Source organism: Suricata suricatta, chromosome 7 (genome assembly GCF_006229205.1).
Source record: "Suricata suricatta isolate VVHF042 chromosome 7, meerkat_22Aug2017_6uvM2_HiC, whole genome shotgun sequence".
NCBI lineage: Eukaryota > Metazoa > Chordata > Mammalia > Carnivora > Herpestidae > Suricata > Suricata suricatta.
In genome coordinates, this window is record NC_043706.1 from 95,083,786 (window position 1) to 95,106,848 (window position 23,063).

General features: G+C 42.2%; 1 protein-coding gene across 1 annotated transcript in view; it reads right to left on the reverse strand.

The window, feature by feature from the left end:
- The window catches only part of METTL24 (methyltransferase like 24), a 103,740-nt gene that overhangs the window by 72,709 nt on the left and 7,968 nt on the right, over positions 1-23,063 (reverse strand). Inside the window, exon 3 of the mRNA XM_029943208.1 lies at positions 22,980-23,063. Within this exon, the coding sequence (XP_029799068.1) occupies positions 22,980-23,063 (84 nt within the window). The remainder of the gene's footprint in view (positions 1-22,979) is intronic.

Below are 23,063 nucleotides of genomic sequence, written 5' to 3' on the forward strand. Positions count from 1 at the left end.
CTTTATCTGATATATCATTTGCAACTATCTTTTCCCATTCTGTCGGTTGCCTATTAGTTTTCTTGATTGTTTCCTTTGCCTTGCAGAAGCTTTTTATCTTGATGAAGTCCCAAGGGTTCAGTTTTGCTCTAATTTCCCTTGCCAGGCCCTGATAACTTTTAGGAAGAATTAAGGACAAGGAAGAATAGATGCTCAGCTCTAGACTGAATCTCTAAGTTACCCTGATAAGGTAGAAAGAAATGCCAAACAAACTTGAGCCGGGTTTTGTTCTCCAACCGACATCTTTAAATTCGCCATGTTCTCTATGTGTGTCAAAATAGTTCAAGTCTGGGTGAGATTGGAACCGACGAGGGAATGGCTAAAAGAATAAAACATAATATACTTTAGGTTTTTCTCATAGACAGTGGAAAGGGAAGCCAAACTACTGGATAGATCCAGTGAAAGGCAGAGGCTCTCATTTATTTTCATGATATAGAAACTACACAGCACCTACACACAGAGTAGGAACTCAAATGTCAAATCACGTTTCTCACTGGGGTAACGCATCAACTAGGAAAGAAAGGAGGAGTCTCATTTGTCTTTTGAAAGTAAGATTATAGAAGAAAGATTGCCTAAGAAATCTTTCTTCAGAAATTAAATAGGAACTGAAAATAACATTAACCACATTTTTAAGGATTAGCTCTGTCTCACTCTCTCTCTCACAAACACACACCCATATACACACCTGCACACACACACTTCCAATATGTGTATGCCCTATTCAAAACATATAGGGGACCAAGATTTTCTGGAAGTCAAAATTCTAGAAGCTTGGGGCACGTGGGTGGCTCACTTGGTTAAGTGTCCAACTCTTGGTCTTGACTCAGGTCATGATCTCACAGTTTGGGAGTTCAAGCCCTGCGTTGGGCCCCTCGCTGACAGTGCAGAGCCTCCTTGGGATTCTGTATCTCCCTCTCTCTGCCCTTCCCCTGCTCTCCCTCACTCACTTGCTCGCTTGCTCTCTCTCTCTCTCTCTCTCTCTCTCAAAATAAATTAAACTTAAAAAATTCCTAGGAACTTAACAGCATCTAAATCAACATCTGCTAGGAGTTCATGGACTTACTTCAGTTAGAAAACCCCAGCCAGTTAACATCACCCCAAACATCTACCAGGTCCCGAATCATCATCTGCAGGACGGAAAGTCTGCAGCACTTCTATAAACCTATTTTAAGGATCCTTAGATTCTGAGTAGCTGTCAAAGCCAAAGGAGAAGTAGAGTTAGTAGAGGGTGGGGAAAACAGGAAAACTACCTGAATGGAGGGAAAGGAATCAAGAAGGGAAGACAGGAAAGGGACTACGAGAGGAAGGAGGGGATACTCCCCCAACACCTGCACAGCTATCTCTCTCCTCAAGGTCACCTGGGACTCAGAGTCCCAGAGTTAGGCCTCTTTGGTGCCTCTCAGCCCACACCAGTCCTCAACCGCAGGCCAGACCACAGCTCTCCCCATTGTTCCCTCCCTGGGATCCCCAAAACTGCCAGTCACATCCATGTAGATGCACCATTAGCCTCTCAGCCCTAGAGTCTCGAAGGAGGCTCTGGGGAATAATGGCAAGCAGAATGCCTGTCAATAGTAAAGCTCAGTGCTGCTGACTAATTTTATAGGGAAGGGTTTCAGTTCTAGAGTCTAAACAAGATGTGATTTTCATTACCAGAGAGAATTAACATGTGTCACCCAGAGTCACCAAGTGCAGGGGGAATAGGGATCATGACAGAGAGAATATATCCAAGAGGCCCCACCGAGCATCTGAGTCACAGAGTAGCAGCACCCGCCGCCACCCTGAAGGCTGACACACTCAGTAGCAGCTGAGTGTGGCACGGCACATGGGTGGGAAGCAAAACCTTTACTAGAAATCAGTGGTAGGCACTGGATGGTACTCGAATAGTCTCCTTTGAGAAGGGACATAAGCAAGCAAGGCATAAGGTCCGCTGCCATGGGCAAGACAGCCCAGGGTAGGTAGAAGGCAAAGAGCACACCAGGGTCCAGGAGTCCAGCCAAACCAACCACCATTCTGCACATGGTTCAAGGGCACCATCAGTTTCCTGATGAGGCTGTCACACCCCTGGAATAGAAGCCATCGGTTGCACACAATTATATATATGCACATATGTATGTACGATGTATGGGTTTTCAGTATATTTTCATTCATTATTAACTCTTTTGTCATTTTCATATTGTCCATATTGCCACTCTCTGGCCCTTTTGATTGTGATCTAGTATTAGGTAGCCTGAGTGAATCCTCTTGGCCATTAAAAATAAGATTCTGGTGCTGGGACATTCCTCTCATGATTCTGTATTTATAGAACATTCTTCTGTGTGAATGCACTGTAAGTTATAGTGCCTGACAAGCAGAAGCGGCCCAATAAATGTTTCTTTTCCATCTGTGGGAGGCTGCCAGCAGTATAAAACAAGGCAGGGCAGGCTTGCTGCACAAAGTCTAGAATCAAAAGCACTTAAGCTCCAAACCTATGTGGAAGGAAAGATCTACAGTCTTTATCACTAAGTGGCCCTTTGCAGGCACACGAAGCATTGCTGAGAGAACCAGACCTTTACAGAGGTCAATTATTATTGGGTTTGCCGCCATGGAACTCTCTGGACTCCAAGCTCTCTGGTGAGTGAGACAGAATCCCTGAGGTTAGAAGTGGAGCTCTCCGTGTGGCAGCCGACCTTGGCCTAGTCCCTGTTCCCACTTCAGACTGGAACTAACAAGAGTAAAGGAGACAAACTGGAAAAATAAATAGAGCAGATCTAAGCTGATGGAAATGTTAACCATGTTTCTTAATGGTATGAGGAAAAAAAGGACTGGCGGTCCTTATGTTAAAGAAAAACAAACAAACATCCTGGAAGAGCTTAAAAAGCAAACACATTATAGAGGCGCCTGGATGGCTCAGTTGGTTCAGTGTCCAACTCCTGATTTCGGCTCAGGTCAGGATCTCGTGTGTGTGAGATCCGGACGCCTGGGGCTCTGCGCTGACAGTGTGGAGCCTGTTTGGGAATCTCCCTCTCCTCTCTCTCTGCCCTGCCCCACTGCCCCTGCTCACATGCACTCTCTGTCTCAAAATAAATACATAAACATTTAGAAAATAAAAAGACAACACACTACGGAATCCAGAAGACAGAAAGGATTCTAGCTTTTATTTTTACTTGCTTTATACTTGCAGAGAATCACTGTATTCAAAGACAGCTTAAGGATGAACTAGACCAACCCCTTCACATTAGAATTGAAGAAAATCAAGCTAAGAGAGATGAAATGACATACCACGTCACATAGGTAGGAGGAGGTGGGCTGTGACTCAGAGCCAGACCTCTAGGCGACTAGTCTCATACTTGCTCTGCTATCCCACGCTGCCCCCATCCCAGGTCTCAGAGCTTTATCTTCCCTATACCCTAGTTTTCCTGTTAGTATAGACTTTATATGTTATTTTAATCCACTGAAATTTGGGGAATATTTGTTACTGCAGCATAACCTATCCTATCCTGATGGATACAGATACCTAAAAGGCACTAGGTAAAAGATGGTTATCATTGTTGTGTATAATTCTCCCAAAGCCACAATATCAGAAATTGAACAGCAAGCTGTAAGAAATCATTGGTTTAATGTATATTCTCAGGTAGGGAAAGAAAAGAACTATATAATCAAAGACAATTCACTGCCAAGACTCAGAGAAGTTAGGAGGTGCTCAGATAAATACCATAAGGGCCTTCTTAGGATCTTATAGGATCCTCTAGGATTACAAAACAAACCCTACTCTCTAGTCTGCTCCGAGTGCATCCTGTCCTGAACACACCTTTCCTTTCCTACTAACAATTCTCTCCTTTATTCACTAGTCAGTTCAAATTCCACTTTAGTCTCACGTACTTCCCCCAAATTTCCTCTTCACTCAAGCCTTTACCATGTGCAAAATAAACTACGCAAAGCAGGTCCTTCAGCCATTACCACTTGTGCTTCTCATTTTATATGAAATCAAATGTTTGGTATAATCTGTTTCAACTATGTTGGTCTTGTTTCTCTCACCAGACTACAACCCTCATGAGAACACCATGTGTTTTACTTCTTTTATAGTCCCCCACAGAAATGGTTCCAAGGGACATTTTTACATTGATTTAAATGCCAGGGAGGAAAGAACATGACATAATTCTTGGGACTAAGGACAATTTTTTGTAATAACTTTGGATGAAAGTAGGGATACCCGCTAGCTGGGCTTCATAGTAATACCTTCATCTAGCCGAATATAAATACTGCTTATTTATTTATTCAGATGGAATTAAGTTATCAACCTTAAATGTGTGACAGATAAAAAGGGTAACAACGATTTATGTACCAATTATAAAATTTAATCAGAACCTGTACATATTCTATAACTTGAAAGCATCAAGTTAGGTGTTATCCAAGCCCATCTGTTAAGAAGAGCACTGGAGCTTTCCTACTATACTGAAAGTTTGTTTTCATACTTCCAAAGCCCCTTTTGATCACAACCGGTCCAGTCTCCCTCATCCCACCTGCACAGCTACACGGGCAGGTTCTCTTAAAGGTAAACAAATGCATTCCTCCCTGTAGGGATTCATTCTAAGTAAACTCCAACATACTTGAAAACATGGTGCATAGTTTTGCTCTTCTTCAACGTATATTACAGGGGGGAGCATTCTTAATCTCTCTACAAAACTAACTTTGTCAGGGGTGCCTGGGTGGCTCAGTCAGTTACTTTGGCTCAGGATATGATCTTATGGTTCGTGGGTTTGAGCCCCACATTGGGCTCTGGGCTGACAGCTCAGAGTCTGGAGCCTGCTTCAGATTCTATGTCTCCCTCTCTCTCTCTGCCCTACCCCACTCATGCTCTGTCTCTCTCTCTCAATCTCTCTCTCTCTCTCTCTCTCTCAAAAATAAATAAACATTAAAAAAATTTTTTTAAAAACGAACTTGTCAGATCAACCAACATTCAGCCTCGTCCCTACCTGTGCTCTTCTGTGCTGCCACCAGCATAGTTGTATGCTGACCAACGTCACTTGTTTGTTCCCAAACCAATTTATATCAGTTACACAAGTTAACATAATTTAATTAACATTTAGGCAAACTGATGAAACCTGTGCACAGAAAGAAAACAGGTTCTCTTTTCTACAAAACTGAGTCAATAAAAGCCAGGTGCTATTTTAAAATGCTGTTGCATTAGGTATGAGTGAAGTAACTGTAAAACAGAGTAACAAAATCACTGAAATCTGAAGGTGTGCTGCATGTAGTCTGCCTCACAAGTGTTAAGTTTTTGCTCCACTTTGAAGGAACCAAAATTGGAAAGGGTGATACGGTTCAGACGGGTTTTGCATGAAAGAGCAGAACTCCAACCAGGGGCCAAACTCATAACAAAAGACTGGCAAACAAATTTGAGTGCATGTTTTGAGTTAAAACAAGCTGTGTGTATACTTTCTGTTAATCACTTCTTTCACTACCTTGTAAATAACTGACCAATTACTGTGCATCGGTGACTTCCCATAGGAGGCTTCTACTCTCCGGGTTAAATAAATGGCTGTAGAGATTCCACAAGCACACAGAGACAGCGCAATGTTATTAATCAACTTAGAAAGAGGCAAGACTAATGTCAGCGTGTAGCTGGAGAAATACAAACATAAAGCAGGACTGTGCATGAGGCAGAAGAGTGGAAGAGAGGACCGTAACTTCTTTTATGTTTGTTTCTCAAGAGGCTACAAAGTCTCCTGCCTTAAAAACATTCTTTTTTGATATTCAACATTTTGACAATATAAAACAAGCACTTATTTACAAATGAGGTAACATAAAAATCAATACCAGGGAGGAGCCATCGGCCGCTATTCTGAAAACAAAACATGGTTCTTCTCCAACGTACAGTTTAAGGAGACCAAGGAAGGCAGAGTGGCCATCAGTAGGATTGTACACCTCGGCACTACTTCTCAGGTGTGGCCTGGTGCGGTCCCCTCCCTCCAAGGCTGTTGGGCAGGACTCCACCTCCTGAGGGCTCAGCCCAGGCAGCATCGAGGTGGTACCAGAGGACAGAAGCCCATCACCTGGGGCAGCTCTCAGTTAAAAGTGAATACTTGTTACTGGTGGTTCTACACCAGGTTTAGAAATCAACCATCCCAATCATAAGTGACAAGTCTTAACCTGGCACCCACCCCTCCATGAGGAAGTGGTCCTTCACAGCAGACCTGGGGGAGGGGTGGCAGAGGTATCCGTATGCAGACTCCGATGACTGATTCCGATCCACTCCCTAGATTAAGAATTTAGGGCTTTGTGAGGTCCATGCTCCCCCTGAAATCAACTGCAAGCAAATATGTATGCAGACAGATGTTCATGACTCCAGAATGCTTCTCCATAGCTTCTATTGAATTGTTTTCATCAAAATCCACAGGAAATTTGAGAAGAAATGAACAGAAGAATTCCCTACACGGAGCCTCCTTGTTGTATTTTTCTCTGTCTCTAATTTTTTTTCCCCACCAAACTCCAATCTGTTCCCATTTCTTCACTTCTATTTTTAAGTGGAAAAATTTTGGTTTCAAAATAACTATCATCTAAAAACTCCTTGAATAAAAGACACAGAAAAATTAAATTTCCAGCTTCCTTACTCACTTCTCCCATTCCTATACGGTTTTATTATTTTAAAAAAATTTATAAAACCTCAAGAGCACTTTTGATCTGTTTTCTCTATTAAGCTCATAACTTGACCAAACATATGTACCTTTAATTATCAGCATACTAGCTTGCCTATATTTTTAAATTACAAATTTTTACATGAGATAGTATTTTTTCTGTTCCTTGTCTCAACATATCACAATAATAAGAAATGACACAATGTTATACACATAAACAGACTTCAATCTATGCTAGTGGTTTGGTTTTATAAATAAGAACATTCCCTGTCCAGAAATAAAGGCCCAGGCATTCAGACTTTCCAAAACAATTCTCTGTATCCAGGGCACTCAAATGAAGTCAAACACTTAGGTTTCCAAACTGATGTAGCTCTCTGCTCCTGATTGAGGTTAATGTCCTATAAGTATACATTAGTTAAGTAAGCCATTTTTTTTACTATTTCTGTACAAAATGAATATTCACTATTCAAAGAACATTCCCTATCATAATTATACAATCAGTTCAAATTTGTTTGTAAGCAATGGAGGGCATGTTTGAAATCCCAACCTGACAAAATAGCTAAAATTAAGTTTTAAAATATATTAGTTGACTTGGAAAATATCTAAGAAGCCTTAGTATCAAACCTAAAATCTATAGTAATCAACATATTTTTCTGAGACCCAGATTTCATCATGGATGTAGGGCATAGCATAGAGTAGAAAGAATTTTAAATCTGACCTGCGTTAAAACCTCTATTTACCTTGAACCAGTTATTTAACAAAGTCCCTCTTGGTAGAATGGAAATAATAACCATCTCAGTTATAAGGGGATTATGAGAACCACCTAGGATAATGACACTGCAAGCTTTTGTAAGCTTGGGAAGAGTTGTTTATACGTAAGGTATCCGGCTGGATGGCTCAGTCAGTTAAGCATCCTTCAGCTCAGGTCATGATCTCGAGATTCATGAGGGTGAGCCCCACATCGGGCTCTGTGCTGACAGCTCAGAGCCTGGAGGCTGCTTCGGATTCTGTGTCTCCCTCTCTCTCTGCCCTACCCCACTCATGCTCTGTCTCTCTCTCAAAAATAAACATTTAAAAAAAGCTCTTAAAGTGAGGTATCCGCATAACTGCTGTTCTCTTTAACACAAATGCCCGAGAGAAGCAAACACACGGACACCACATTTCTGCAAAGCACGCCCATCGCCATTAATGAGCACCAACGGGCAAGGGTGCCAGGTTTCTCCCACGGTGCATCTAGCGTTAACTGAACAGAGGAAAGCATGTAGTTTCACACTGGTCATAAATGCCACAGGCTTCTGGGCATTTTATTTTTACCTGAGATATATTTCACATACTATAAAAGTTGCGATTTTAAACAATGGAGTGGTTTTTTTATATAGACACCAGTTGTCCAACCATCACCGCTATTTAATTGCAGGATATTTTCATCCCATCAAAACGAAACGCCATTCCCAGGAGTAGTCATTCTCCATTCTCTCCTCCCCCCCGGCCTCTGGCAACCACTAATCTACTTCCTGTCTCTATAAATTTGCCCACTCGGGTTATTCCATTAAAACGGAGTGATGTAATATGTTATTGCTTGTGACTGTTTTCTTTCACTTAGCAGAATGTTTTCAAAGTTTATCCACACTGTAGCATGTATCAGGACTTCTTTCTTTTTTGTGGCTGAATAATATTTCACCATATGGATATACCACATGTTGAGGATCCATTCATGAGCTGATGAACATGTGGGTTGCTTACCACTTCTGGCTATTCTGAACAATGCTGCTATAAACATTTACGCACGCACAGCTTTGTGTAAACCTGTGTTTTCAGTTCTCTTGGGTATATACCAAAGAATACAATGGCTGGGTTATTTCCAGGAGCTCATGAACCCTAATGTTCATGTCAGCACCCTCTGTGTGACTCATTTTCACGGCAGACAGAGGCAACATAGTTCACCAGGGAGCCCAACAATCAAAGGCGGAGATGAAGACATGCATGAAGGAAAAAGGGGAGTTCTGCATGAAGCACTACATTGTTGGTCCCCAAATGCCCTAGCCATGTATTTCCCCATACCATACAAAAGTAGTAGCCATAGTTAGGATGAGGGGACCAACACTGAACCCAATTTGGCACAGTCCTCTCAAAATAAGAACAACCAACATGTAATGAGGGCTTACTACATCCAAGGCACTGTGCTGAGCACATTACATGGGTACTCTAACAGTTGAGAGGATGGGGAAACATGATCTTTTAAAACAAACTGATTGCAGCCAATTCCTACCACAGTGGCATAATTCATCTCTAGGCCAGGGGCCTGGAAGGAGAGAGAAAAACAGGAGATAAATTGAGTAAGAAAATGACATGTATCTAGGATTTGTTTGCTGGAAACTCAGGAGAGTAGAGTGGGCAGTAGGGGCTCGAAGCCTTGAGAATGGAAGAAAGGAACTGAACTATAGACAAGAGAAGGTAGGATCAATGGTTCATGAGTCTAAGAAACAAATACAGCCAGAAAAAAAGTCCTCAATGGCCAAGAAAACTTTGAGTAATCAATTTTAAGTTGATTTCTGTTTTGAACTGCATTAGTATCTCCCTCTATCACCCTGAGACCTTCAGCAAGGCCTGTGTTGGTGTCACGCTAGCGGATTAAAGAAATGGACAGAGAGGGGAAAGCGGTGGCCTGAGACAGAACACTGAGAAGGAATTAATAGAGAGTGACCAGAAAGCTCAGCCCCAGATACCCTCAGAACACTGGAGGGCAGGAAAATCCTGGACCTCTCATAACACATGGCTCAAGCCACCTTAAGGATTAAGGATTAAGACCTAAGAAACTAGGAAAGATGGGGTCATCCATCTGTCAAACACAGTCTGCCCAACAAAATACACTTGTGTTAGAAAAGGCAGGTAACTGGCGGTAGTAGATAAACACCAAGATTTAACGCACTTTAATGTTCACTGCATGGCAATGGCCTTAAAACAAAGACTTTGAAGACTTTATAATGACATTTCTACGAATGGTTAGAGAAGATTAAAACTTTTTCTCAGTGTCCCTATTGGAAGTCAAGACCATTCTTCTCATGAAGGTCAGTGGTCACCCCAGGTGGAATGGTCATAGCTAAGTGGCCCTGAGTCCACTTCCATAGCAAGGGTTGGCAAAGGTTTTCTGTAACAATCAGATAGTAAAGATAGTAAACTTTGCAAGCCAAGAAGCAAAATCAGAGCTATTAAGTACGTACTTGCATAACAAGAGAAAAGATAAATTTATACATTTTTATTTATTAAATACAAAATGTAAAAATTGTGCACATTTTTTGTAATATAGATCCAATAATGAGAAAAATGGATTTTTTTTGGCATTTTGCTTCACTGGGATTCAAAGTTAATATTACCTGGGGTGCCTCGGTGGCTCAGTTGGTTATGCATTTGACTCTTGATTTTGGGTCAGGTCACAATGTCATGTTCATGAGATTAAGCTCCACAATGGGCTCTGCACTAAGAATGTGAAGCCTGCTTGGGATTCTCTCTCACCCTCTTCTTCTGCCCCTTTCCCACTTGTGCTCTCTCTCTTTCTCTCTCTCTCAAAATAAATAAGTAAACTTTAAAAAAAAAAAAAAGCACACAAAGTTAGGGGCACCTGGGTGGCTCAGTCAGTTAAGCATCCAACTTTGGTTCAGGTCATGATCTCGTGGTTTATAAGTTCAAGCCCCACAGCAGGCTCTATGTGGACAGCTCAGAGCCTGGAGCTTGCTTCAGGTTCTGTGTCTCCCTCTCTCTCTTCCCCTCCCCAGCTCAGGCTCTGCCTCTCTCTCTCTCTCTCAAAAATAAATAAAAACATTAAAAAAAATTTTTAAACCCATAGAGTTAATGTGTCCCATCATCAAGTCAGTTGCAAATGTTCATTTATAAAAACCACTCTTAGCTCGTGGGCCATACAAAAACAGGTACGAGCCAGATATGGCTTGTGACCTATGTTCTACAGTCAACAATATCTGAAGCAAAGTCAGTGCTGAGTGCTCTGTTCCAAGAGTCTGTAGTGTAATATCTTGATTCAGAAATTAAACACCTCGAAGGGACTCTGGAGTAGCTCTCGAAAGATTCAGATGTTCCTCAAACACATAGGTCTAGCGCTGCAATGACTGAAATACCTATTCTTCCAAAGGATATTTCCTGAGCACCCACTATGTGCTGGTACTATCAGAGTCACAGGGGATGCAGTGGAGAGCGCAACAGATGAGCACCTGACCTTCACAGGGGATAAGACTGCAAACAAGAGTAAAAGAAAGTGGGGCACCTGGCTAGCTAGTCAATGGATCATGCAACTGTTCATCTCAGGGTTGTGAGTTCGAGCCCCTTGTTGGGTGTGATTACTAAAAATAAAAAAAAAATCTTACAAAAAAGAATTAAAAGAAAGAAAAAAATTGTCATTGAGTAGGAGTGCTATGGGGAAAGCAGGTGGGGAGCTACCTGGATAAAGTCATTTAGTAAGGATTGCCTTTTGCTCAACATTATGATCAATCTTGTTTTATCAGATGTTGTGCATTTTTCCCAATATGATGGGGGTAAACTAGAATCCCACTGTGTTTTGATCTTCCCCAGTTTATTGATCATCTCTCTGTACACTCATATTACTGTCTCATATATATACACACACACACAGATATATGTGTACATATACACACACATATGTGTATGTTTATATATACATATACATATATATATGTGTGTGTATATATATATATATATATATATATATATATATATATATAAGTCCCCTGCTTGTTTTTCTGTTCAGTTGTGTATCTCGCTCTCTTTTTCTTTTACTATGTGTATGGGGGGTTCTTTTTTTGCAGTAGTGTTTTTAAATTTTGGATATTAATCTTTTATTGGTGATAAACATTGAACATCCTCTTTAATTAAGACAAATTAAATTACTTGTCTTTTAATTTGATTTTAATTTTTATCTGGTAAGTAATCTACCTTATGTGAGAATTGGTTGTTAGCTACTTATCCTAGCAGACAAATGGAAAAAGTCATGGATTTTGAGTTTAAACCTTCATTTCATCCCATATAGCTCTGTTTTACCCAAACTGGCAAGTGTTCTGAGACTTGGCTTCCTCGTCTGCAAAATGAGGATGATTCCCACCTCATTGGTTACTTCTGAAAATTAAATGAAAGAATACATGCAACTCCCCTAGCACAGGACCTCTCCCACCTCCCCACTTTTAAATCGTAAACTTCTTGAAGGCCTTATCTTCCCCATACTAGAAAGGTCAATACTTAAATTTTGTTTATTGTGTTGGTTAAATTCAGTTCATCTTTTAAATGTATATAAAATACCAAGTATAATACTATGCAGTTAATTGACTAAAATGTGGAGGGCAGGACCAGAAAAATAATTTAGTAATCAGCTCTTTAACCCATGATTACTACACTGGCCTCCCCTGAACTACACCTTCCCTGCTTTCTCATGCCCCTTGTATGCACAGGTGCACATGCATACACACACAATGCACACACACAAGAAGGCCTGGTGCTCAATTTTCTGATTTCTGGAGCTGCCACATAGCTTTGCTCCCTGCCTGCACCCCCTCTAACCACCGCCCCCCCCCACACTGATGGTCATCCTAATGAATTTATTCACCCTCATTAATATAGGATAAAAATGCTTCCCCAAATAAGACACCTGGAAGTATCACAATTTCAGTCTTCAAGTTATATTACAATGCTGTAGTAATCAAAAACAGTATGGTACTGGCACATAAACAAGATATAAGTCAATGAAACAGAATAGAAAATCCAGAAATAAAGACACAATTATATGGTCAATTAATCTTTCACAAAGCATGAAAGAATATAAAATGGAAAAAAGACAATCTTTTCAACAAATAATCTTAAAAAAAACTGGACAGCTACATGCAAAATAATGAAACTGGACCCCTTTCTTACACCATACACAACAATAAATTCAAAATGGATCAAGGACCTAAATGTGAGACCTGAAACCATAAAAATCCTAAAAGAGAGCACAGGCAGCAATTTCTCTGGGACTGGCTGAAGCAACACTTGTCTAGATATATCTCTTTAGGCAAGAAAAACAAATGTAAAATAAACTATTGGGACTGTATCAAAATAAAAACCTTCTGTAGAGCAAAGGAAATAACAAAACAAAAAGACGACCTACTGAATGGGAGAAAATATTTGCAAATGACATATCCAACAAAGTGTTAGTATCCAAAATATATAAAGAATTGATACAACTCAACACCCCAGAAAATCTAAATAATCCAACTTAAAAATGGGCAGAAGACATGAAGAGACATTTCTCCAAAGACATACAGAGGCCAATAGACACACTGAAAGATTTGCAACCTCATTTATCATCAGGGAAATACAAACCAAAACTGCAATGAGATACCACCTCACACCTGTCAGAATGGCTAAAATCAAAACCACAAGAAACAGTAAGTGTTGGTGAGGATGTAGAGAAAAAGGAACTTTTGAACATTGTTAGTGGGAATGCCAACTGGTGCAGCCACTGTGGAAAACTGTATGGAAGTTCCTCAAAAAGTTAAAAATAGAACTACCATATGATATTAGTAATCACACTACTGAGTACTAACCCAAAGAATACAAAACCACTAATTCAAAGGGATGCATGCACCCCTATGTTTATTGCAGTGTTATTTACATAACCAAATTATAGAATCAGTCGAAGTATCCATTGCCAAATGTATGGATAAAGGAGATGTGGTATATAAACATAATGCAATATCATTCAGCCATAAAAAAGTATGAAATTTTGCTACTTTTCACAATATGGGTGGAGCTAGAGAATAGAATGTTCAGTGAAATAAGTCAGAGAAAGACAAACACCATATGATTTCACTCTATGAGGAATTTAATAAACAAAACAAAGGACCAACGGGAAAAAACGAGAAACCAAGAAACAGACGCTTAACTACAGAGAACACACTGATGGTCACCGGAGAGCAGGAAGGAAGGATGGGTGAAGCAGGCTAATGGGGACGAGGGCGTGCTTGTCACCATGAGCACTGAGCGGTGCACAGAACTGTTGAATCACTAGATTGTTCACTTGAATCTAGTGTTAACACTGTACGTCAACACTACTGAAATTTAAGTTAAAAGTTAATACAAATTAAATTAAAAATTTCAAGAATAAAAAATATTAACTATCCCAACAAATATTAGGCTTTATACCCCACACGCACAGATATCTATACCTCTTTGATGCCAAAGGGCCTGCTTCGCAGGAGAAACACAAGGTTGAACAGAGACCATAGTCACTGACAGAGCTGTTCCCACAGGCTAGGCGTCTCCATCTGCATGCTCATGTCTAATCTTCACAGCTACCCTGTGGATGAAGCACTACTACTTTTCACAGAGGACAAAAATAAAGACTAGACCAGTTATGCCACATCCAGTGAGGAGGGGAACAGAATTTAAACTTCTGACCTCAAGTATAAAAATAGGAGCCCCTCTCAGAGATGAGGCTGCACCATAGTCATGTATTTTAATGACAAGTGCAAATGCACATCAACAGCTCTCCAAGGATGTCATGTGTTACCTTCACTGGCTTCCCCATATTCTACCCCCAAACAGCTGAATGAGGCCTCCTTCCACACGTGACCTAATCACTGTGCTCATCAGCATTTTGTGAATTAGGATTCGTAAGTGATTTGTTGTACTCCACTCAAAGTAGATAGAAAAACAAACTGAAAACACTTGCTATCACATTATGCACAATAGCAAACACTATATAACATGCGTATTGCCTATGATTTGGGGCCAGATCCTGAAAAGAGGTTTGGAAGTCTTTCAACTTGGTCCAACTAAAAGTAAGTGATCTCCATGAAGACGGATTTAAACATGGAGTTTGAGTCATCTCCCCAGAGGCCTTCAGCTCATTTAGATGCACGGCTTTATTTATTCAAAACTTGCTTTCCTTTTTCCCCAGAAAAAAAGAGACCTGCAGCCCATCATCCCATCACATCCTTAGGCAAGGAACCTAACATAAACAATGTCAACGAGAACGATCGTATCTAACAAACTCCAGGACACGCCACCGCAGTGTTTATAAGATGTAAATGGAGTCTTGTTTTATTTCCCTATTCTGCTAAATTCAGACGTCTGCTTCACTTTGGATCCAGGCCCCCTGAAAAGAGCTTCAAGTGCTTTATTCAATGCTGTCAAATGTGCATAGTCAGCGAGGCATTCAAAACAGCGAACGAGAAACATGACCTAGATGGTGCCCGTTTAGATACGGATAATTGAAGGGTTACCGTAAGGCGGTGGCCGGAAGTGCTGCTCACCTAACATTTCCAGCACTCTGACCTCCCAGCACAGGGCAGGCTTCTGTCCTCCCGGACCGGGTATCTGGCCATGAGACTGCGAGCAGAAATGCTGGGTATGGCATCTGGCCGGGACATTTAATAATGCCATACAAGGCCTCCAGAGCACTCACCCCTCTGCCAAGGTGCCAGGCAAGTCTCCAAATGGTGACCACATTGCCAGCCTGGGGTCCAGAAAGAGGATGACAACAGCACTGAGAGCCACCCCAACCCAGCCAACTGGCGGCAGATACACAGCATGAGCAAGAGATCTAAACAGCATCAACCAGCCCCTCCTGCCCCACATCCAGGACATGCGGTGCCATGAAAAAGGCCTCGATGTGTCTCATGATAAGTTAGTAGATCTGTATAATTTAGTGTCTGAAGCTAAATGTTATTATCTTGTCAGGGAAAGATCCCTTGGCCCATACTTCACTTGGACCCCAATCATCATGTTCTAAAATCTGAATTAAACAGACCAAGCAAAATGGGAGAGAGAAAATTACAGTTGTAACCTTCCAAACTGCCAGGTCTAATTTATTGATCTGTCAAGGTTCCTAGTAGTAAACAATAGAAACCACTCTGGCTAGTTAAGTAGAAAAGGAATTGATTAAAGATTTATTAGCTTGCAGAATCTCAAGGGCAGGAACACCACCCTACTCACCAGTGTAGACTACACTGCCCCACTGCTGGGCACAGACCGCCTGGTTCATTTCACCACCCCGGACACTGGATGCCTCCACTCGGCCACCATGCCACTCCACGGTCCTCATGCCACTTGCTTCTTTGAATCTCTATGGTACAGCCAAATTCTCATGCAGAGATACCTGAAAGCTGAGGTCGCATGAATGCACTCTATGTGCAAGGAAAAATAGGAAAATTATTATTTTGGCTTTTTTTTCTTAAACAGATGGAGAATTCCTCAAATACAGGAGGGAAATTCAAAGGTGTGGTCAAAAAGGATGATAAATGCCTGCTACATCTGGGGTACCAAGTCCTGGGGATAACTAAGGTCTTCAGTGCTCATTTCAGTCCCTACTCAAGTTCTCTGGGCCTCTGGTTTACCTCTTCCTCAGTTCTAAGTACCCTTCCAATGAATCCCTGTTTTTACTAGTTTTACTTTCCTTCTGTCGACTGCAACCAAGAGATCCCAATACAGAAGTACTCAGACATTAAAGAGACTCAAATTAGCCAGTTGCAAACAGGGCTATAAATATTGAGATGCTCTGATGAATTTTTCAGATTTTTTTTTTTTTTTGCAAAGCAACTCTGCATTGACAGAAAAAAAAATGAAACAAAAAAAACATAGACTCTAACTTTGGTTTGAGAACCCTAATAGGGATAATGGGCTACATACTGATTATACTTACTTTCTCTAATAAAAGTCCCCACAAATAACTTTTTACTTAAAAAAAAAATAAAAGGAAAAATGTTGCATCTGCAAAGATGCTGTGTGCACATACCCAAATGAATTTTTTTTAATGAGTAGTATGCAGAAGCCATCTTGCTGCCAAATGTACATGGAAATAAGGTTATCTGGGGCGCCTGGGTGGCTCAGTCGGTTAAGCATCTGACTTTAGCTCAGATCATGATCTCACGGTTCATGAGTTTGAGCCCCATGTCAGGCTCTGTGCTGACCAGTCAGAGCCTGGAACCTGCTTCAGATTCTGTGTCTCCCTCTCTTTCTGTCCCTCCCCTGCTCACGCTCTGTCTCTCTCTCTCAAAAATGAAAAAACATTAAAAAAAAAAAGGTTATCTTTAAGAATACATCTAGACAGAGAAATAGTTAACCAATAAAGAAATACATACACACAGAGGCACAGATGCTAGGCTTATTAAAAAACAAACAAAACAAGACAAACAAAAAATCCTAAACTCCATTTCTGGGTGCTCAGGTTTGAGATCCCTGAACTGGACTAGTTAAAATAATAGAATATGAGAAAAACAAAACCGTAAGGGTAAAACTGTACAATAATTATACTAAATAGTTAAGGAATGCCAAAGACTTAACTTCTTGGGGGGAACTTCAGGAAGGTTTCTCCTTTCTCTAAGAATGGCTTCTGGAACAGGGAGGGGGCTCCTGGGATACATTTATGGCTTATGGCTAGAGCTGGCTGATCCGAGGAGAGTATCTAAGACAGTAAGCTGGAGTTGAGGGACACCAGCCTTGTTACAGTAACACTTTAGGGAGAAGGTCAAGGGGAGCTGGGATTTCCTGGGCAACCCTGCTCCTTCCCTCTGTCCATAGTGGTCACTTAACTCTTCCTCCTAAAATTGAGTGAGAAATTCTCAAGCTTTCCCAACAAATGTCTTTAATTTTTTGTTTTGGCATTTTTTGCTTAAGCTAAGTCAGAGTCCATCCTCTCTTGTTTATAACCAACAGGACAGTACATTAACTAAGTATACAGCTCTACGATCTTACTCTCCCCATGACCCTACCCTAGCCTTCACAACTCATCTTTCTTGACTAGAAATGACTAAAAGGGACCTTTGGCTTCTGTGTATCTAGTTTTTCTGTGCTATGCGGCCATCGAGCTTAGCAGCATGAACATTGTTTGTCACTTTTTAGGAAAAACAGTGATCAGTTCTGACGTCTGGCTAAGAGGTTGCAACTTCAAATGCCTTCGGAGATCAGACAGGTAATGTAAATGGAGAGAGGGCCGAGCTGGGTTGCACTGGCCACCATATGCCCCACCAATGATATTTATGTTCAAATACTTAAAACAACTAGACGTTTTGAACAAAATTCTTCATGGGCTAGATCTACCTCCTGAGCCATTCACCAACAACCCAGCTTGCTATTAGTTAAAATTCCCTGTGGTCCTAGACTGTGAGGCTTCATACAACTAAATTTTGTCTCAATCATTTGACAGGATAAAAATGCTCTTGTATACCAAATCCTGCCACCCACTCTTAGCAGAAAACTCCCCAGGCCATTAAGGGGACCCATGGGAGGTCTCTAGAGAACCCAAGGGCTGCTTTTAAAGGAAGCTTATCAATGCTGGTAGATTTCCTGCTTTTGTGTGTGTCTTGTGGTAAATGAAGTAGGCTCCTGTTACTTTCTATGAATCACAGAATAAAGAGCCAAACTCCTTAGAGGCACAAGTATTCCAAAGGTATAATGGCGCAGATGGAAAAACTCAAATGCCCACCACCCTTGACAGTCTCCAGTTTGACCACACAACTCTGGTTCTCTTAGCAGACTAAAAAGCAACTCTAACTCGAGAAAATGGACAGGATTTCCTTTTGCTTGGAAAATGGACTGGACGAATTGCACACGAACACCTGACATCACCACCATCACTTGTTGACAAACAGTGGAGCCTCCATTCCCAGTTCCTTCGCCCACAGAATGCTCTCTGAGGAACTGTGGGGGGTTAGAGGTGGTGCAGAGGTCTATTCTCCATCTAAGGCACACCCAAGTTTTAATCAAAACCTGCTTTTCTCTGTGAAACTAAGCAACTGCTATTTCACACCCACATATTGCTGGAGCTCATTCAACTACCCTCAATGACTTTGTTTAAAATGAAAATGCTTTGCCTCCTGAGGACAGTGTGAGAGGACTGATTAATGCTTTCCCTGAAGGACGGGAGTGTAGGTGCACAGCAAAAACCCATGCAGCTGGAAACTACTGCTGGGCCGTATTTTACGAGCCATTCAAACCTACCTTCAAGTGTTCTGTAAAGAGGAAGGACTTTGAAGGTGGTTGGATAGATCAGGGGGTCTACTACGCGTCTTCCTCTTCCTTCCTGATGAAAATCACAGAATTAGAAAACTAAGATGATGAGACAGGAGGAAGAGAGGCTAAATTTTTCCATATGGTTTTTCAGAAAAGGAAACAGCTTTTTTTTCTTTTCTGACACATTGTTCCAAAGGATCTGTAACTAACAAACCAAACCAGCACATTGCTGGTTCTGTGGCTCTGTGACTCAGAAGACTCTTTTCTCTCCAACATATTAAATGTCAAGTAAAATAGCTCTGATAAGACAGAAGAAATGTCTTCAGGAAGCTTGGCCCCTGTGTGAGTGCTTCTCCCGTGCAAATGAGCCACATACTGCGCTGCTGCCTTTTAGGTGGATTGCTAACCTGTAAGAGAAACATCTATCTACCCAAGACTGCGTAAGGCAGCATAAATCATGGAGGCCATATCATAGTCCCCAACAAATGCCCCCACAAAGAGCTTCACCCATGTGATCACAGTGTATGTCGAAGACAGAAAACCCAGAAAGAAACACAGTGGCAGGAGGCGGGGGGGGGGAAGAATTTCGGTGATGTTTTTATATACATGAAGTATGCAGATTCTACAGCCTAAGAGCTCTGATGGGAAGCTTCTGTTTACACCAAAATGCATAGGTTCTAGGGACGTCCTAATAATATAAAGGCAGTATTTATCCATCATGTATCATTTGCTCCCATTTCACAGTGCACTAAGGTTATGGCTTCTGATGTGCAAGAGGATGTAATATTTAGAGCTAGTTTCTTGCATGACTCAGTGAAAGAAGGGGAGAAGGGGGAAAGATTTATATGAGGATTGCACTTCATTTTTCTTTTTCATAACAGATTATTTTCTTTAAGAGAAGCATGAGCTATGATTAAAGTGGCAAAATAATTGCTGAATTTTTGTGCCTCTAACACCTGCAAAGGAAGCATGTTGACAAGAAGCCCTCGGCAACCCAATTATTCCATGCAGGTTTCATCCACCCAAAAAATCATCCTCAAAATAGAATGGAACGTTTTCTCCTTCTCCAATCTGGTAGGTGCCTTCCACAAAGTCACCAGGAACCTAAATAACATTGTTTACCACTATTCTCAACATACAAAATTTAAGTATGATCCAAGGTTCTTAACACATAACTTCCGAACTTTAGTTATGTCCATTATTTAAAGGCGCATTTAGCCTATATTGCACATCTGGACAGGTGACTAAAAAAGGAATAAGATTTGTCTCCGCAGAGATAAGGGATAGCAAACTCGGTTCCCAAAAGTGGGAGAACAGATTGGATAACTGGTCTTTCCAATTCTGAGGAACATTTTAATTCCACTGGGGGAAAAAAATGGGAAAATGAAACACATTCAAGATTCCCACTAGCTAGGAATGTGAGAAAGTTAGAATGTATATCTTGAAGAATAGTAAATAAATAAATAGAGAGCTGAGAAAAAGGAAATCCAGAGAAGAGCCTTCCTTAGGAGGCTAAAAAATTAAACAATGCTTTAAAGAGAGCAGTAAGCTCAGTCCTTTCTTACATATTTTTAACCAAAGTCATTTAGAGTTACACGTCATTCGTTGAAATAGTAAGATTCTCCTATTTTTTACATATCGGTATCTCAGAAGGAAGCCTCTACAAGGAAGGGGTTATTTTGGGACATACAATCCTTTCCATCAAGCACAATCCGGGGACAAAGCAGTCAATCTGAAACAGATTACCACGCAACGTGTACAAAGCAAATGACAAATCAAGATGCGTTTCTGTCGTCATCGCCAGCTGGAGGAAAGATCAGCGTGGAAGTAGGATTGATACCGGAAGGTCTCCAGGCGATGACCCTTGACCCAAGCGTTCAAGAATGGAAAGGGCATGAATCATAAGAAGGGAGGACGCAGTCTTGCAAGGAAGAGAATCAGCATTAGCCAAAGGAATGGAACTAGGTTACGACAAATTACACTCGGGAAATGGCTGAGGCTAAAGTCTCAGGACAGATACGTAAATATTAAAGCTACCGTTATGGAGTGCTTATAATATACCAGACTCTATGCACATATTTCCTTCTGTTTTTTTTCTAATTTAGTTTTAATAAAACTGAGCCCCAGGGCTCAGACCCAGATGGCTCATTTCTGCTAGGCACCCCTCACTCCCTCGCTGGTCACCTAGACTCAAGGCTTTAGTCCTGTCAGTACACTGATGACTCCCATCTCCGTCTTCAGCCTGGAAACTTCCTCCAACTCTAGACTAATATGTCCAGCTGCCCGCTTGACATTTCCACCTGGATGTCATGTTTAAACATCAACATGTTTAAATCCAACCTCCTGATTTCTGCCCACTACCCGCCCCCCAAACCAAAAGCTGAACAAAGAAACTTCTCCCTTTCTCATCTTCAAAAGACATGCAAGATCAGACCACCTGGCACTCCTCCACTTCCACCAGCCTGGAGAAGCCTGATCACCAACCCCAGCCTGCATCACTGCAGCAGACTCCTAAAGGGGATGGATGTGAACTTCCCCTCCAGCGACCCTGGGAGTCTGCATTCCAACCCTGTCCATGTGCAGGACAGTCTCCAGCTACAGATACTGTTGTTTTCAGTGGAGACCAAGATTTAAGAGTGATTCTTGGACAGGTGACAACAGAAACAACACAGGCTGAGGGCGGATGTGAGGGAAAAACTGTAGGGCAGGATTGAAGGGACATCCAAGGACAATGAGAGAAACAAAAGAACCTGAACCTTTAAGACAAATCAAGTCCTAGGTCAAATGTCCCCTCATGGTTAGCCTTTTTTGATGCCTCTGCTGGAGTTCAAGACCTTATTTATTGCTTTAGTCACATTACTGGAGGCCCAAGCTGAATGCCTCTCACCAGACTTTGAGCTCATTTTGATACAGCATCTAGCACCTGGTAAGCCTTCGGCAGATGTGTCCTGGAGACGTAACAGGGTGTCACGGAAAGTGCATTAGGAGCATGAAGAAGGGAGAGGAAGAGCAAATTAAGACTTCACTTGGGGGACACCTGGGTGGGTCAGTGGGCTGAGGATCTGACTCTTGATTTCCTCTCAGGTCATGATCTTACAGTTGGTAGGACCAAATCCCACGGCAGGCTCTGTGCTGACAGTGCAGAACCTGTTGGGATTCCTTCCCCCTCTTTCTCCGCCCCCCTCTCTCAAAACAAATAAATAAACTTAAAAATAAAAAAAAGAAAAGAAAAGACTTGGAAAGTGAGGTTTCAGAGAGAGAAAAAGTATTCGAGTTTATCCAGGAAGATAACACCAACGGCCTGGCAGAGGCAAGGCTTGGGGGAAAGGAAGGCAGGGGTGTGATTCTGAAAAGTAGGTTAGCCTGGGAAGCTACAGAAAGCTGCAGATTTCAAAGGAAGAATTTCCCCCCTCCCCAAGAGGCAGGGGGTGGGGGACAGGGGATATTTCAAAGAAAAGAGGGTGAGCCAGGCAACAGATAGAAGTTGCCCTAGAGGCTGTGGTTTGGCTTGATGGGTGTGAGGCGCAGGCAAGCTCATACCTGCGTCCTTAATCTTTTCATCCTCAAGTACCTAGTAAATTACTGAGCTCCAAAAGGAGGAAGAAGACCAGAGGCTTAACAACCAGAGGTTAAACTTGAACCACTCGCTGAGGTGTGAGCCAAGAAGTTAATGCGGTCGGATGAGCAACACTGTCGAGGGCTGGAAGACAGACCCAGGTTATTACCTCCGTCCTTGAGGTTCCAATTAACTTCCCATCAAGAGGCTCGGGGGCTCGGCTTCCTGCCCTGCCGGCCACTCTGCCAAAATCTATGGCGGAACTCAAGGGAAATTCGGCTGGAGAGTGGATCTCCATCGGTGCGCTGAAGGCAGAGGGGAAAAGCCACTCACAGTGGATACCCACCCAGCTTTGTCAGGGCCTTATGGAGAAAATCAAGAGAAGCACAGAATATAAACAAAACCCCAAAACCTTTCTTTTCTTTCCCCTGACCATCACTCGCGGCCTCTCCTTACTAGAATGTAAGCTCCTTGAGAGCAGGGCTTGGTCGCTCACTGCTGGATGCGCGCCTAGCCTAGCAGGGGGCCTGGCACGCAGTGCGCGCTCGTGGAATGCTGAATGCACTCGGTTCAGTCCCACTTCTATCTGGGCACTGAAGGACACCACCACTGGAGCCGCCAGAGAGGGCTGAGCTGGGAGAAGCAGACTTCTCTGAAAGTCCCAGTGGGGCGGCCTGCGGGCCCGAGCGGAGGGCTCTGAGCGCGGTCGGGGACGGGAGTCGGGTCTAAGGCCCAAGACCGCACCGTTTGCAACTGACCTTCCGGCGGGGACGCCCGCGCTGCGCGCAGCAGCCCGGCTCCGGCGTCCCGCTGCCGCCGCCCTCCGGAGGCGCTCGGCGCCC